The following is an 18,538-nucleotide window of genomic DNA, read 5'->3' on the forward strand; positions in this document are numbered from 1 at the left end:
TTTCCTATTGGGGAGATGATGGTACAGAATGCAAGTTTCTACTATATGAACAAGCAGAACTTTTAACTACAATCCTACACATAGCAACTCAGAAGTAAGTCCCATTGAGTTCAATAGGGCTTGCCCTCAGGGAAGTGTAGATGGGATTTCAGCCTAAGTGAACAAAGTGGATAGTACTTCACACACTTCGCACAATCCTATGCAGTTACCTGGGAATAAAACCCATTGAACTCAATGGAACTTTTTCCTGAGAAGACACATATAGGATTCCACTGAAGATTTAGATTGCATTCTGTGCACAAAATGCAGTCTCCACTGTAGCCTTTTGAGGACTTTGGCTAGTTATGCCAGTTCCAGTAAGCGGAGGCTGGCATCTGAGTAAGGGACCTGGAGCAGATTCATATTCTTACCAAATTTCAGTCGCAGATCAGACCTTGAAGAGTCAAGTTACATACATGTCAACATGACCCTGAAAACTCAAGTTTATTGGATAAAGCTAAACAGCAGTAAACCAACAAAATGCAATCCACCTAAATAAAAAAAAATTCACATATTTACAAAGTTTGGTAAATGTAGAAGTTGTTCACATGCCGAGACTAATGCACAGGTTAAAAAGTTGGTAGTAGTTTTTGGATGTCAAAATGCGGAAAGCAGTGAAGTATACACCAAAAAAATAAAAACCCACACATTGAATTCATCAATAGGCCAGTTATCTAAACAGTAATTTGGTTCCTACAGGAAAGGTCGACACATTCTAGTTCAGCTTCCTTGTTTTTAGGCACAAGTAGAGTTGCTCTAGTCAAGTGTAGCAGTCCACTGTGAACTACAACTACAGTAGCAAGGTATTTAACTGTCTCTACAGCACCAACAATGCAGGATTTAACTGAAGCATACAAAAGTTAAAATTGCAAGCTCAATTTGTAAATGGAGGCAATACTTGTGTCTGTGCAATAGTGCAGTAATTTGTATGGGAACAGTAAGGCCATGGCAGTATAAATCAAAACTGGTTGTCCTGGGGCACATTTGTGTTAGTTAACTTGGTCCAAAAGCTGTGGCAAAGCTACTGTAACTTGGTACAGGTTCATACATTGCACATACAATGCCTTAAAACACTCAACTAGGCTCGGTCTGCAGCCACTGCATGATTTTATTTTACTTTTCCTAAACCATCTGACAGCACTGTGGCAGTCTTTTACAAACATGCCATGTGCTACTATAAAAGCATGGTTTGTGGACTTTTAGCAGAAAACGCTTTGAAGTAACCTAGGAATGCCTCTAAAAGAACAGGAGAGTTGCCCTACATGGAGGACCCATACCGTGGCTGTTAGCAGTGCTTGGTCCGGTATGAGATGCTCTTTTTCAAGAAACTGTTTTGTACTGGATCAGGCATATGTATGTTTATGTGTGTAAATATGCCCCTGAAAGTACCAAATATGTATCAAACAAGGATTCTGAAAGTGTAGCATCTAAGTACATGCAGGTGCTGTCTTAAAAATTTCAACACAGAGAGGGGCAACAAAAGGAGGTGTAACCATATATTTGTATGCATACAGTGGGCTACATTAACATTACTGTATGAACAAAATTAGCCTTAACAAGTCTGTCCCTTTAAATATTGACACTGCGAAGAAGGTAAAGCTACAGAAGTAGTGTTACAGATTTTATAGTTCATACGCCTCTATGCTGCAGAAGCTAACCAGAACAAGATCCATTCATTGATTCTCTTGTGCGTCAAAGCACCATTTAACATTTCACAGCCTGTGAACTTTACACATGATTACACACTGAGAAAGCAGGCAAACCTAGAGTTGTCACAATAGCCTAGGTATTTCCTAGCACCAAGTGCAACTGTGCACAACTATTCCATTAACAAAAAACAAGCCAGACAGTGATAAGATTCTTTTGCGATGGGAGTCAGTGTGACAACAAAGTGTCATGCAGCTATACAGGCTTTGCAAAACATTTCAAGGAGCAAGGCGTGATTGTTAGTCTAGACTGAGGTTCTTACGTTTTACCTGCTTGTGTGTGTACAAACTCTCGAAAGCTCGATTTTGAAGTAATCATTCTGCATCCCTCTTAAGAATTTTAACATATATAAAGTTATTAGCAATGGCCTGAACAGATACAAAAACAAAATAAAGTTGACAATTTGACATTTCTCATTGATTGGGATGAATGAAACTTGAGAACTTAAGATAATTTAGTGATTTAATATCTAGTGCCTGGTACTTTCCATTGCAAACCATTTTACAATACACATCACATGCATCTGAGAGAAAAGTTAGTATCCCATTTAAACGGTGTTTGAAAAGCTTAATAAGTACAATAAGTGGTGCTAGAATCCTCATGCTGCCCTGTGGCAGCATCTTCAGCAAGCCACTAAATACAAGTATTAAATAAGTTTGCTGAAAATCAAATATAAAAACCTGGCTCAGGAAGACCAGAGCAGAAACACACTTTGATTTAATGGTAGCTTTTGGGAAGGGCACGCCCACTGCCACGGTTTAGGTGAACTTAATAGAAACATTTGCACGACTCATGATAACTCTTAGCTGATTCTTTGACAGAAGTAGGAATATAAGTCATTCAGCAGTGCACATGGAGGCATGAACTGTGAAAAAAAGGCAATTCCTTGGATAGAGGAGGACTATCCTGGAAAACATTTCATCATGGAGGGAGTAGACAATTGAGATTATGGCCAACTGGGGGATTATCTGTAAGATTTCAGCTTCTTCTAGACTTCGAATGCTGAATAAGCCACTGAAGTGTGATATCTACAAAAAAGAAAAACATGGATCATTTGTCTTCAAGATATTCTGCTTCCTGCAGTTGAGCATCCATCGTAAAAGTGTGAGATGAGCATATTTGTACATAGTGTTAAGTAGTTTGGATTACGGACTATACATGTAAGAACAGTGGTGGCTAGTGACTCCGATGTCAGTAGGGTGGTGAATCTGCTCCGTGTTTCAGCTAGAAGTAATAGCTTCTTTAGAGTTCTGACTGAAAGCCAGAGTGGATTCACTGCCCCTCTTACATCAGAGCCACCAGCCTCCACTGGCTAAATTTTTTGAACCGGCCAGGGAGCTTCGGCTATTGGGCGGTATAAAAATGCAATAAATAAATAAATAAATATTTAAAAATTCTGGAAATAGTTCACAGGAAGACAGCAGGTAGAAGTCTGATCCAGTAATGGAAATGCCTCTGAGGCTTGCAAAGCCCTAAGGAACTTCGCAGATGTTCTTTGGATATTTGAGTGATATGTGAATGTTTTAGCTCACTCAGTACTTATTTATTTACAACATTTGTATACTGCTCCATATCCAAATATTTCAGAATGGTGAACAGCAGAATAAAAATAACCATGTTAAAATCATTAATTTTTTAAAACAAAAAACAGAAACAGTTCTGATAAAACTTGAGTTTTGATAAACCACATCTGGTCCTAAAATAACCATGCTTTCAGGAGGTGATGGAAGCAGCACAACACTGGCACCTACTTGACCTCCAAAAGCAGGAAATTTCATAGGAAATGGGCCACCCCAGTGAAAGCTCTTCTCCCAGTGGACTCCAATCAGGCCACAAGTCCATGTGGGACCACCAGGAGCAAGTCTTCTAATGACCTCAGTGTCTGGGCAGGTTGGTAAGGGAGAAGGCATTCCCCACCCCCCAGGTATTCTGGTCCCAAGTTGTTTCATATTTATTTGTTTCTGAACTATTACTACTTAGCCTTGTTAAAAAGAAAAGGAAAGAAAAAGGGATTTACTAAAAAATTAAATGGCAAAGCTGTTCTAAGGCAAGTAACAGGGCTAAGACCAGCAAGTGCCAATTCAAATTCTCCAGACCAGTAGGTTTTACTCTGGGACAGTTAGGATTAAAAAGAAATTACACATGGGGGCCTTTGACCCACATCCCTTGATCTAACAAGCTCCTTCATGTGCATTCAAAAACTTGTGCTCTCTCAGGACATTTACCATCAACACAAGTTTCCCAAATTATGTAAGACACTTAATCAAAAACTGTTCATGCAAGAAAAACAGCTTCCAATAACAAAAACCATATGCAGCTCTGTAGCGTATGTGGATCCTGCATATTTCTAGACTGAAGCCCTACTTGTAAGCAAGTTCCACTGATTTCAATGGTATTTGTTCCAAAATATAGATACTTTGGAGCACAGAATGCATGGAAGCAAATAAACCCGTCCCTCTGGAATTTCCATAGAATCTTCAAATGGGATATATCTTCCATTCAAGAAAAGAAAACTCAATGCGCCATTAAGTATCTAAGAAAAATACTATTTCAAAATGGCCAAACAATACCACTTACAGTCGCCACCAGCCAAGATTTATAGAGCTGGCAATGATAATTACTGGTATTGCTACAAAGACTGCTGTGGGCTAGAAGGAAGACTAGACGAACTCATACAAGGAATGACATCTCACTTGAAGAGATTAATCTAGGTTATGGGTTTTCATCCAATGTTATGTGAGCAAATTTCTTCTCATGCAATGAGACTTCCTCTTTCTTTCCTCCCTTCTGGATCCTGCAAATCTACTCCTGAGGCTCCCTCAACCCTCTGGGGGGGGGGAACACATGGGGGGAATCAGTTCTATTACAGTGTGACACAGTTGGATACAAGCCAAGATTTACAATAAATGCCCCAAATGACTTGTATGAGACAGTATGTTTTTCTGTGTAGTCACACATGCAATGAATTATAAGTTATATACAAACCTGGAAAAAAATATTGTAGCACTAGGATATGTATTGGCAAGAACTTGCTAAGTATCTGAAAGCACTCAGAAGAAGTTTGCATATTTGAAAGCAGAACCCTATAAATCCTATTTCTACCCCCAGAAGCAGCTACCATTACTGAAGTGTAATTACCTATATTGTCCTTTTCTTTGCAGGAAATGGAGTAGCAGCAGATTTCTCTGTCTTGAATAGCAGCCAGATTCCTGGAAGAGAAGCAGCACAGAAGCAAGTTGGTAAAAATCCCTGGCAGCACACTATTTAATATGGAAGTACTGGAATTCACATTATAATTCACAGAACTATTTCTAAGGTACTGTACTAAAAGCTCTCATTCTGCTTTTCCTGATCATCACCTAACAGTACGAGACTTGGTCCTACAGCATGTATTGCCTTACAAAATTTGGTTTTGAGTGGAAAGAATCAGCACAGAACATCTTAAGACAAACTTAATGAATCACTTACATTTTTTCAATAAGTTGCTTCTCATCCAAAGCATTAGCAAGGTCTCTTTTGTTTCCAAGTACTAGAACCTGAAGAGAGAAAATAATGCATTTATTTGAACCCTGTTTTCTCCTATGAAGGCAGCAGCTTACACTGGCCCATTTCCCATAAAACGGAGTGGAGAGGAAATAAAGTAGTTGTGTTTTAATATCTTTTGTCTATGTAGTTCACCTAAAAAGTGGTGGCCAACCTTTCTTAGAAAGTGCACCATTGACAAGTTCAAAGTATGAGGTAGTGCCACTCTAGACTGCACTTCATTCATATGCACGGAATACCTGCTGTGTCTTCTGTATGGTTTCACCTTTCATTGTCTTAACCAATGAGCAAGTAACAGTGCGGATGACACAGACTGGAGGGCAGACCTTACTATCACATGGCCAGCACATGCTATCGTGCCACCAGTAGCTTGGTCAGATGCAGTACATCAGCTGCATGCAGAGACCTTGCTGGTCAAGAAACAGGTAGAGGGCTCCTGCCATTCTAAATGTCTTTTGGTGACTATTAGGTACTGTAATTCCAAGTACATAGGGCAGATATAATTGGCTTTAGTTAGCAGTTTCTACTTCTTTTTTAATAATGATAGTCAAAAGCAATCTTTCTATTGTCTCTACGAAAAAGACTGTTCATGGTCTGCTTGATGATTTATGCATCAAGGTTATTTTAAACCACTTCTCACATTAGCAACTTGTACTTTTGGAAACAACAATCTATGTTTTGAGAAAACTTCTGTTATTGTTTAGCATTGCGTCCGAACCCAGAATTCTGATTTGTCAGGGGAGAAACAAGCCAGTTAGATTATTTAGCTGCTCCCACTTGCAGCAGGAGTGTTCAGGCACTGTGCACTAGTACAGTGCCACATTTGTGACAACCCAGGGTTTTAAAAAAAACAACTGCATGTGAACTGGACCATTTTATGTGGAACAAAGGACAAGTTAGTATTAGTATAAGGACATGACAAAGACTTGCATGACAAACACATCCTTAAGTATATGGAATAAATAGAGCTACGGAAGAACCTGACTCAGTTCAGACAACATGATGACCAATGGTGGTTTAAATAGTTGTCGGCTGGTTATTTAACCCACCATGGTTATCTTGTATGGAGGGAGTTTTTAACCAACGGTTGGTTATTTGGCTGAAATAACCAATGCAAATAACTGTGCAGTTGGCTATTTGAACGCCATTGGTCATTGTGTTGTGTGGAGGGCATCACTGGTTATTGCCTCAGCCACAGAGTCTCAAGGCAAGAGTGGTCAAAGCAGTGACTGCTGCTCTAGTCCAGCTGGCAAGAAAGATCTTCAGCAGCAATGGCTGATGGGATACTAGTGGGAGGACTGAGGGGGGAGAGAAGGCGGGGATGAGTGGGTCAACTCAGCATGGATTAATAGTCTACTTAACGCTGCTCCTAATCCACACCACAGTTGATTATTATCATATCGTGTGGGGAGTACCCCCTAGATAAACAACTGTGAAGTTGATTATTACCCCACTGTTGACTATTGTGTTTTCTGAACGTAGTCACTGTGTGACTTAGTATCTCCGCAAGCTAAAGTTTCTTTGAAACAGATTTTCTCCTCTCTCCCCCACCCCCACCCCCGTCGCCAAATCTCAAGTTTGTATGGGGTGTAGGTCAAGGAAGCAGAACCAGATGTTCACTACTCACAGGAATTCCTTGTAGCTGTGGTTTGTCTAGTAGATTGTGCAGTTCATTTCTAGAAGCTTCTATTTTTTCACGATCCGCTGCATCTACCATATACCTATTAAAATGAATTAGTTTGACTTAACCAGGTGGATATAAACTATATTGGAATACAACCCCGTCCAAACCAAGTTAATGAAGAAATGAGCAAAACCCCACCAAACGACTACAGGTTCTGGCAGTAAAGAGTTAATAAAGTTCCTCATATCTTTCATATTATTAACTCTTAATGGCTATATAAACCTCCGTGATTGAAAGCTGGGCAATATGACCCCCAGAAGACTTGGTCAGAACCCTGAGGTAAGCAAGTCAGTAGATTAGGACTTGATGGTACAGCGTCCACTGGAAATATATTATAATATATTCTAACATTTCAAGCGGTTGTAGCTTGTCAGAATCCTGATGAAAATCCCTGTAATAGGTTACTGAATAACAGCCAAGTGGAAGTAAGGAACTGTGTAAGATATCCTTGCCAAGCCCTTTGGGATCAGAGCCTTCACTAGATATTTCTCTGTACTGCATATTAAGGATACACTTATGCCTGTGTGGGTGATGTGTTGCTTCAGTGGTTTATCTTTCTAAGTTGTAGGATGCCTCACAGGCCTAGTTTGGGTTGAAAAGCATGCAAACTACATAATAAAATATAGTTTCTAAGCTTTCATTGGTAACCACAAGATCTAGTAACTCTTCATTTTAAACAGCAGCAGTGATTTTTGGGATATCAAATTCCATCCTCACGCAACAATACTGTGCAACAATGCAACATACAAAGCCATAGTTTTAACACACATTGATCTGATTTGGACATCATGTTATCCGCGGTTTAGTGTGATGAGAACAAATCCCCCCCCCCCCCCAGGGCTAACTGCCATCTTCACCCTGTGGGGAAGAAGATGCGAGGGAGACTGGAGCAGGCAGGGACCATCAGAGCCTGCTTCAGTTGCCCCCCCCCCCCCAGGGATAACTGCCATCTTCACCCTGTGGGGAAGAAGATGCGAGGGAGACTGGAGCAGGAAGGGACCATCAGAGCCTGCTTCAGTTGGACACCCCCCCCCCCCACAGGGATAACATCTTCACCTTGTGGGGAAGAAGAAGCTGTTGGTTTGCCCCTCCATTGGGAGATGAGAGGACGGAGCAGGGCCTTCCCACCAGCCCAAACAGTCTCCTAAATTTCTTTTTATTTTCTCCCTCTTCCCTCCCCATCCACTTTTCCTTGTGTGTCATGTCTTTTTTTTTTTTTAGAATGTAAGCCTGAGGGTAGGGACTGTCTTCTTTATTGATACATTGTAAGCCGCTCTGAGAGCCTTTTGGCTGAGGTGCGGGATAAAAATACTCTAAATAAATAAATAAATGGCAATTAGCCGCAGGCTCACAAGCTCTCCCCTTCCTTGGTTCAGCCATGAGGAAGAGTTCCAAAGCTTTTGCTTCATTGCAACATGTCCTTTCATCGGAATTGATGAAGCGTAGCTAATGTTTACCATGGTATGCTTGAAACAAGCCAATTTGAAACTGGGGAGGAGGACTTACTGCAGCTCATCACACTAAACTATGACTTAGCATGATGTCCAAAAGCAGCCATTTGTACTTGGTAGCACTTAGCGGTCTCAGGCTTATACTAATCAAACCTGAGATTACCAAGCACTTTAGATTAAACACTACTGAGTAGTTAAGAAATTTTCACCGTCCAGACCCCCCAACCCCACCCCACAGACATTGGTTGAGTTCAAAGGAAAGGAAGCCCAATTCTGCAGTGCAAGTTTACTCCTGAACAGCTAGGGATAGGGTGCAGAATAACAGCAACACACCTGAAAAACTAGGAACACCACACAATGAAATCAGCCACCCAAAGTAGCCCCGCTGATGTCTACACTTACACAATAGCATTAACTCCTCTGCAATAGCGCTCCCACATACTTCGGAATCGTGGCTGTCCTCCAATATCCCAGATCTTTTAAGAGATAGAAAATGAGAATTACATCTTAAGGATGAATTTAAAGTTTTAAAAGTCATAAAGGAAGCTGCATGTATCAGAAAACAAAATAGGTTTGGTTTGTCAAGCAGCTCTCCTTTTAATACTACTTCTACTGCAACATGGAAGGTGTCACCCAAAGATGTATAAATCCGTAGACTCCTGAATGATCTGAGCAATACAAATACGTGACTTGTTCCTAAACACAGTGATCCTGTTCAGGCAACACTCTAAGCCATGGTGGTTAAGCATTTTCAGCTAAACATTATGGCTTAGAGTGTCGTGTGAGTCATTCACACTCACTAACAATTTGCTGCAAAGGAGTTAGTGGTGTAACCACAGCTTAGTGTGTTGTCTGAACAGGCCCAGTAACAGAACTTTGTGTATACACAGTCAGAACTGCTCCTATCTAGCAAGAACTGAATGAACCTGTTCCAATTGACCTGCTCTTGAAACTAACTTTAAAGAGACAGACCAGGAACACCAAACCTGGATCCTCATTGCTTCCCATGAGATGTCTCTATTGCTTCATTCACCAGTTGCCCTCCAGTGACACAATCATCATGTGTCTTGCAGATCCCACCTCAACCAACTGGATTGAGACACCGCATGTTTCAACTACACCCTCATCATCTGATAAGGACCTAATAACACCATTTACCTGCTTGCCACTTTCAATAACCCATTGGTGCTATTATTATTATTATTATTATTATTATTATTATTATTATTATTATTTATTGCATTTTTATACTGCCCAACAGCCGAAGCTCCCTGAAATGAATATAATCCTACAAACATCTGTACATTAGTCATAATAGGAAAAAGTATTCACCACCTTCCATTCAGTACAGGCACTATAGCATGATGGGCTAAGCAGTTCTCAAGTATGAAAGACTAGCCGCAATGAGATTTAAGAAGTGTTCATTGTTTATACCGGATTTGGGAATCATGCCTCTTACTGAGCAGGCTAAGTAGGCTGTTCTCTTCTCCTGAAAGCCAAGACTTGACAAAGTGTTATATGCAGTGCTCCTCTATTGATTCGAACCCTGGCAGATAATACAAATATGCTGATATAAATGAGCAGTGCACGGAATTATTAGGTAGCACGGAAGATTCTCTTTATTCCTTCTGAGCTTGGCCTGAGCTCTTTTCTCTTGTTCCTTTAGAAGTGCCAGCAGTTCAATGCATTTGTCTTCACAAAAGCAGAATATGTACCTTTATTGTGACGTTACCCTTGGTAACTTTCCGCATGTTGAAGCCCACTGTAGGAATCATATCTTCACTGAACTGACCTGACTGAAGAGAAAAAAAGTAAAGCCATTAGTAGGATCTCAAGTAGATTTTCTAATAAGTCTATGCTTATTGTTTTTCTTCTTATGTAAGAATCATGGTTGAAGGTGCCAGAGAACATTTAAAATGCAGAATGCTAACCCAAGATTTCATGCTTTTTCCTACCATCCTTTTCAAAATGACAAAACTTGCAGTTAAGACAGCCAGTGAGCAAGTATCACATGTGAGGCCATGAAAACCATGAAAGGAACAAAATGGTGGGCAGATACTGAATCACATGCAATGACTTTTAGGTTTACAAAGACAGCATGTGAAGAATTCAAGCTTCCCATCTTTACCTTGGAAATCAAGTATGCCACTCCCAAAATATTTTTCCCTACAACTGTATTAAGGAACTCTATTAGCCAATTAAGACAGAATGTCTCATCTTTTCGAAATTGGTTATCAACCCAAAAAACAGTACTCCCAACTCCCTGGGGCAACAGGATAGCATCTGGAAGAAATTGAAGAGCTTATGCATCTCATAGGAAGCTACACTGGCATAAAATTGCATAACTTCAAGATATCAAACTTGAAAGTCTACTCTAGGGTGTGTTGAGACCTGAAGCATCTGGAAAATATTTCACTGTGTTAAAACTAAAATTATACTGCATCCATGACTTATAGTTGAGCAAGTATGCAGTAGTGGTTTCAGATACTGTAGGCTGCATTTAACTCCCCACCTCCATCCATACACATAAGCAGGACTAATATGCAGAAGATTCCCAAGGTGTAGTCCAATATGCATCATTCTGAATCACATGCAATCCAGAGGGAGAGGCAGGTTACATATAAATAAATATTATTATTATTATCATCATCATCTCTTCAAGGTAAGATGTCTTAGAGAGAGTAAAGAATACTAAATGCAACCTCTTTGTAAACTGCCCAGAAAGCTTCTGCTATGGGGCGGTATATAAATTTAATTAATAAATAAATAAATTTGGATAGGAAACTGTAAAGGAAACAGGAAACTGCAAATCATGCAACACCTGGTCCCTGCTTTCTATCTGGCTTATTTCCACTTGGCTTGTGAGAGCACAGCCCTGAATGACTCCAGCTACAAAAGCCAAGAATGGACTCTTCTCTGAACTTAACACTCTTCCTCCTCAGCAGCAAGTTCCGTCTGGAACACACAAGCCACTCATCCCAATGTGCAGCTAAATTCCATTTCACTCCACAACTAGTGTGCTGGGACAGAGGACTTTACACACGTGAGTAACGGAAGAGGAACTCTGGCTAGAATGAATAACCACAGCCACTGTCTCTCGTTTCTCCACCTCTTTGCCATATGTGAAAAATGCCTCCGGTATGATCTGCAGCACCCCAACGCTTTTCCTTTACAGCCGCAGGGCGCAGCCTCCCCTATATGCAGCCAGGCTCTGTCAGCCAAGGGCAGCCATACTGATTCAGCCATTCGGACCACTCGCCACTAACGTGCACTTTTGCTTTTCAGAATTACAGCCCATCTGCAAGGTCTTCCTATGCAACCCTCAGGGGGGAAGCATATTAATGGCAGAGGGAGAGGCGGAGATATGAGCACTGGCTGAGCACTATAGTGGCACCACCCCGTCTTCCCCTCTCAACCCAACAAATGCTTAGTGTGCATGTGGGAACAGTAACCATGTGCTCCACTGCTACAAATTGCTCATTGTCTCTTTCCTTGGGTCTCCCTTTGCTCACTAGACTGCCACAGCTACAAGATCCAAAACCCTATTCTTTGCAGAGCAGGAAGAAGGCCCATCCCATGACCTGCAGCAATGGACAGGATGCTCTCCACTGTTGCTCTGTGGGGTTCTTAAACTACATGCTCCAAACAAGCTGCTGTTCCCTTGCAAGCTCTATTAGAATGCTGTGTACAGTTCTGGTCACCATATATATTAATTGTGCAGAAAAGGGCAACTAAAATGATGAAGGGGATGGAGCATCTCCCCTATGAAGGAAGGTTACAGCAGCTGGGAGTGTTTAGCTTGGAAAAAGGGAGGATAAGGGGAGACATGATAGAGATGAACAAAATTATGCCTGGTCTGGAGAATGTGGATAGGGAGACATTTTTCTCCCTCTCTCAAAATACTAGAACCAGGGGTCATCCCATGAAGTTGATTAGTGGGAGATTCAGGAAGTATTTCACACAGTGCACAGTTAAACTCGAATTCACTACCACAAGGTGTGGTGATGGTCACCAATTTGGATGGCTTTAAAAGGGAGTTGGATTAATTCTGGGAGAAGGCTATCAATGGCTACTAGCCCTGATGGTTATACACTACTTCCAGTATCAGAAGCAGTAAGCTTATGTGCATCAGTTGCTGGGGAACATGGTCAGAGGGTGCTGTTGCACCATGTCCTGCTTTGTTGGTACCTGGTCGTCAGCTGGCCACTGTGTGAACGGAGTGCTGGACTAGATGGACCTTCAGTCTGATCCAGCATGGTTCTTATGACAGATGCATTAATAATTGGAATGGGTGCTGCTACCAGGGACGATGAAGCAGTGACCTGGTTCACATATAATGAAAAGCCACCATAGATGAATTTCCCCAGGGTTTTTTGTTGTGGTGGTGGTGGCAGTCACCATTTTGATTATTTTAGCTTCACCAGGGATGTGTTGTAGGTTGTCATTATGTATGAACCCATACCGGGGGGGGGGGTTGGGGGGGTTGACAAGCCACCCAGAACCATTACCTGTTTTGGGGTTGTAGTTGAAGGAGACTTAATGAATCCTGCTGGGATGCTACCCAGGAATGCCAGCCTATCAGGTAACATGGGGTGTGCATGGGGTGGGTGGGTGTGCCTTGGGACACAAAAGGTGCCATGGGGAAGGGAAGTAAAAGGGCTGGTTGAGCACTCTTCCCAATTGGCTCGGGTCTGTCTGAGGATAGGGCCGCTCCACTTTCCTTATAACAAGCTGGCCTCAGGAATCCTCCAGCATGCAAAACTGCCCAGAGAGCCTCGGCTATGGGGCAGTATATAAATGCAATAAATAAGTTATCCCACAAGATCAGGTGTTCCTGGCATTTATGTTTGGGTGTTGGAGGGGGGACAGAGAGAGAAATGCCCCATGAAGTATGTGCTTGCTGTCTACTGCTGTGGCTGAGTGGTTAGCAGCTGCTCTGTGGTGTTTGCAGAGTAGGTCAAGACCTAGCAAGTCTTGCTGTTGCCCTTTACGTTTTTGGGTTTTTTTTACTTTTTGTCTTTTTGTTAAAAGGAAGCTCAAACTCCTGTCTGCAGCTTCCCAGCCCTATGGAGTGCAGCGTTGTGCTGTCATCATGTGTAGGATTTATTGTGATGCTGTGCAGAGAGCCGCCACTGGCTGCCTCTCATCTCCACATGTCATGTATGGCCATCATTGCAGGCTGCAGGGTAGCTTTGAATTGTGCTGGCGGTGTGGCTACTTCCCAGCCCCAGCCCCAACCCCTGCTGTGTTCCCTTTTTCTTTTCACCATCCCCCACCCACCCCCAGCCAGGCTGAAAGGGTGCAGCTCCAGACTGAGCCAGAAATAGCATAGGCCTTCTCCACTTGCCAGTGTGTCAACATGAACTTGCAAGACTTGGTTAGCTCACGGGGCTATTACTACCAGTAACAGATTATCTGGTGTCTAAAAACTTCATTCGCTGCAAAAGTGAAAAGGGCATGTATTAAGTAGGCAAAGCAGCAAAGTCCAGTATTAACCCAATTAAGCTTAAATATAAATTACTGAAGTAAAATATATTCCCAGAATTTCTATAGGCCAGCACTTTAGGCTTTTTAGTCCTGGAAAAAGCAGGACTGGCAAAAATTTCAGCTACCTGAATATATTCACTGAGTCAGTATTCATTCCACCATGGAAAGAGACAGTTAATATTTCTTTCCATTCCACATTCTACATTCTTCCTAGCTTCTGCTTTGAACTTTTATTTGGTTTATGACATTACCACTTCCCCTCAGTTTAAGCCACTGCAATAAAGTCAGAGTTGTCATGAGTTTAAAATGCATGTGCTTGTGACTTTCATCACCTGACTACTTAGAAGTAGTAGCAGCAGGCAGCTAGAGACTTATAATCTCTTAGTTACAGGTATACCTATAAACCCTTTTAAAAATCCAGGCATCAGAATTAGTATAGATAGCAATGAACCGGTAAGAAGATTAGTAAGATTTGATGCTGTGGTTACAACACTCTGCTCCTTACAAAGCTCTGTTAACTATGATCCTATTTCATGTGGGTACAGATAACAGTAAAAGAAGTTTAAAGAGAGCTGAAGATACACACACTAGCTGGCACGATAGGATTCTGTTCATCCATAAGCCTGATAACTTCACATGCTGTAAATTATCTGCAGTTAAAGTGAACCTATGATATTCAGAAAACTGTTAAAGTTGAACCATCCTATAGTTCTACTACAAAATGATGCAATCCAAGTGTTAGAACAGGGCTGGCAAATCTGTGGCTCTCCAGATATGGTGGGACTCCAACTCCCATCAGCCCCATCCAGCATGGGCAGAGATGAAGGATGTTCAAGCCCAACAACAGCTGGAGGGCCCCAGGTTCCCCATTCCTGTTTTAGAACATTAAGAGCATGTAGGTATTTGGAATAAATGCAAAGATTGGGGAAATGGACTAGGCTAACCCTAATTTCATTTCAGAGAAAAAAGTCAATCTTCAGCAATACAATTAATTTCCAGAATACAGAAGATCTGACTTGTAACAGAACAAGAATTACACGATTACCTGGGGGGACGATGCTGGAAAATGTACTTTAAGTTCATGACTAAGTGGTTTATTATTCCAAAGAAGTTGCACAAAGTTTGTGTATTTAACTGTTGAAAGGGATAAGGCAGTTATTTCCAAATATGCCAGATCTGTCCTATAGCAAACGAAATTTGCAACAAATAAGCAGTGCTACTACTAAGAGAGTAAAGAGGCATAACTCTATCTTTAAGTCTATTGCATTTGTTAAATCGTACTAAAAACACATACAGTAAATGCTACCAGAAGTAGTATGTAAAGCACTGGAGACAGATGGGACAGACAGCAGAGCAGAACAAGAAGTTATAGCAGTATGCTGTGTCAGAGTTAACCAATTATGTAAGATTTAAAAAGGGGGAGAGAACAGAATTATTTTGTTCAAAACTGGCAAAGGTATCTGTGACTTATATTTAATTTACTGCGACAAATATGGGATCACTGTTACAGTGCCTTGGATTCAGAGTTCCTATGAGCAGAATTCAGAGTCAGCTCACAGGACACTCCCATTGGAGTGAGTTGGGTGGAGGTGATTTTCACCAATTACTTCCTCCTCCTTCAGCCCCCTGAGCATCTGTTTCAGAGGGTTGGGGGACCACCAACACCCCAGAACAGTGTAGCAGGTGCCACAGGAGGTTGGAGGGGGAAATAAGCAAAAATCATCTCTCCACTTCCTCTAGAAGGGGCCTCCACCTGATCTTGGTCCCTACCACAAACAGTAGGATTAAGCAACCATTTTACAGGAGACAACACTTCCCACAAATACGAAAGGCCACAAGCAATTAAGGAACCTCTGGAGTATAAGGCAAGCAGTCAGTTTCTTGCTATATTATAGGAGCTGAAGCAAGCAAGCAATAAGAACATTTGGGTTCTAACAATGTAATTGGCATGATTATTTATGAATTGCACACACATTGTGTCAGGGCCTGTGACTCCATGGTTGGCATTTCTCTTAGCCTTGCACGAGATACTGAAGTTTTAAAAGCAATCACTCATTTGAAAATTCATTTTATTTTTAATTTAGAATATTTGTATACTGCTATTCATACAGTTTCTAGTGGTTTATAAAATATAAGACAATAAAGCAATTCAAACAGTCTCAACAATCAGCAGAATCAGAACAAAAAGGCAAGCAGCATAAGCGGGGGGACGGGGACAATCAAGGGCCTTTCAGAGCAGGAAAAAACAGCCTTCAGCTGTTGCCAAAAGGACAGTGAAGGGTGCTGAAAGAACCTCTCCTGGAGAGGTTTGCTCTTCCACAAGGAGAACAAGGCAACAGACAGAGATGTATCAGGATGTAAGCTAGTGAAAAGATGTAAAGGGGGGCATCACCTAATAGCCAGAGCAATGAGCATGATGAAGAATGGTTATGGCAGCATAGTTCTGGAGAAAGGTGAGGGGATCAAGGCAAGACCAGGGAGAAGGCGACTGCAGTGTTCAAGGCAAGAGATGGCCAAGGTCTAAACCAAAACTAGCACTGAAAAGCAATGCTAAAGGGGGAAAGGAATATATTCAAGGTCTTCTAGTAATCTGTTTTGAAATAGAGGTTCTTTGCGCAGAAACTACAAGACTGGGATTAAATTATGACCAAATGCAGGGGCTAAGAACATGAGCTGTGAAGTCCCGGTTCAAACAACTCAGCCAAGAACTCACTAAGTAACCATAGCGTGCCTTGATCTGTAATAAGGGATATAATACAGGGTGGTTGTAAGGATTCCAAACCACCCCACAATCCCCATGGGTTGTGAAGTGGTTTGGAAGCCACCTCCACCATGCATCTTGTCAGGCTCAGATAACATGGCAACCCACGCTGTGGCGAGGATAATTAGGAAATGGCAGACACCTGAGTTCCCCTTGTGGGTGGGGAGAGCCATGATGGCTTCTTTTTCCTCATTGATCGTCTGAACTCAGCTAGTGCATGGGAAACACTCTGAACAGCACTATGCAAAACACTAAGTCCCACTCAGCCACCTTCTATTTTCCTTTGAAAGCACTCCGAGATTATTCCTGTATTAACCCATGTCTTTCTAACCACAGTAAATTCTCAGCTAACTGCACACTCAATACTTGGGTTTTGTAGACAATGTTCTTGGATCAAGTTCTGTCTTACAATGCTGCAATCCTAAGTCTTTACAATAAAAATCTTAATAGAAGATGCCCAAGGAGGGGAAAAGGCACAGATTAATTCAAAGTGCTATATTATTTGTTCACTTCAAATTTATATAGCATTCTCTGACATCAGAAGGTACACAGTGGTGTACTATAGTAAAACACACACACACACACAAATCACAGTAAGGAAACTACAGTAATTCCTAAAACCCTGATTGTGAAATAACCTAAAAATGTAGAACAGCTACAAACGGAGATGTCAGCCTGTGTTCCAGCAAAGAAGAAAGCCATCCCCAATCATGTCAAATATCTTTCTCAAATTCCATCTTGTGCCCGGTTGCATGACACAACAGCCCACCATGGTTTAATTTAACCGTGGAGACTGTAGTGTCATGCTGGGAACCCACAGGTGCAGTTTTTGCATGGCACTCAACCTGCCGTGGCTTGCTGTGTCACATGAACCCAGGCGGCAGGGGTTGCTTGTGGGTTAGACAATCCCTAAATAATCCAAAAACAAGCCATGGGTTATTTAAGGATTGTTAAATCTTCAAAAAAAAAAACACTGCTGCCTGGGCTCACATGACATAAGCCATGACAAGCTGGGTGCCTGTGGGCACTATGCAAAAATGTGACAGCCCCTCCACAGTGGGCTGTTGTGTCCTGCAAACCAGGTCAATGATTTAAGTGCAAAAAAAAAAAAAAGAAAAAAAAGTGGATAGATGTGTTTACAGTGGCAGAGTATTCCAGGGCATGGGTGGCTCCATGGAGAAAGGGGAGGTGATTTTCACTTCTATAAGAAATTATCAGGAAGCAGCGCCTCCTCTGCTTGGTGCAGAAAAGGTTGTGCACCCCTGGACTATTGTATTAAGCATCACCAAGAGGTCCAGAAGAATGAACAGTTATACTCCTATTTAGTTTAGGTGAAAACTGCTGACAAGAGCAACCAGGGTAGGCTATGATCTAGGAAAATGGTCTGAAGTCTAGTCAGTGTCTGGATGGAGACAATTTGGGAACCCCATGTACCCATCCTTTAGTTCCACAGTGGGGGGAAAAGCAGACTAAAATGTACCATTATGTTTACCAAAGGGCCGAGTCTCAAACTAGAAATATTAGATTCAACATGTTCTGCAGAATCAAAGTTAGGGTCATTCTGGAAGGAAAGTCATTTCAACTTGCCTGGTAAGTCATCTTTCATTACCAGCCCCTTTGCAGCCATACAAACCATTTAATTATTCAATATAGTTCTATAAACCATACGTACATATTTCTTGAATGCTCAAGTCTTATCACAGCAGTATCAGACCTGCATGCCAGGCAGATATCAAAAGATTAGCATATATTTAGCATGTTTAGTATACACTGGATAGACTGACAATTTTTAAGATGGTGGAAAGGTTTAACCCCTAAAGAGCACAAAAAATCCACATTCCTTTCTCATAGCCATGCTCCTATCTG

General features: G+C 41.6%; 1 protein-coding gene across 1 annotated transcript in view; it reads right to left on the reverse strand.

Moving 5' to 3' along the window:
• Positions 1 to 458: 458 nt before the first annotated feature.
• The window catches only part of ARL8B (ADP ribosylation factor like GTPase 8B), a 30,668-nt gene continuing 12,588 nt past the window's right edge, over positions 459 to 18,538 (reverse strand). The window contains exons 2-7 of the mRNA XM_063121545.1: positions 10,140 to 10,220; positions 8,827 to 8,900; positions 6,917 to 7,010; positions 5,215 to 5,282; positions 4,885 to 4,955; positions 459 to 2,774 (exon numbers count right to left, since the gene is read on the reverse strand). Of these exons, the coding sequence (XP_062977615.1) occupies positions 2,725 to 2,774; positions 4,885 to 4,955; positions 5,215 to 5,282; positions 6,917 to 7,010; positions 8,827 to 8,900; positions 10,140 to 10,220 (438 nt within the window). The 3' untranslated portion in view covers positions 459 to 2,724. The remainder of the gene's footprint in view (positions 2,775 to 4,884; positions 4,956 to 5,214; positions 5,283 to 6,916; positions 7,011 to 8,826; positions 8,901 to 10,139; positions 10,221 to 18,538) is intronic.

This window comes from Elgaria multicarinata, chromosome 3, assembly GCF_023053635.1.
Source record: "Elgaria multicarinata webbii isolate HBS135686 ecotype San Diego chromosome 3, rElgMul1.1.pri, whole genome shotgun sequence".
Taxonomy (NCBI): Eukaryota; Metazoa; Chordata; class Lepidosauria; order Squamata; family Anguidae; genus Elgaria; species Elgaria multicarinata.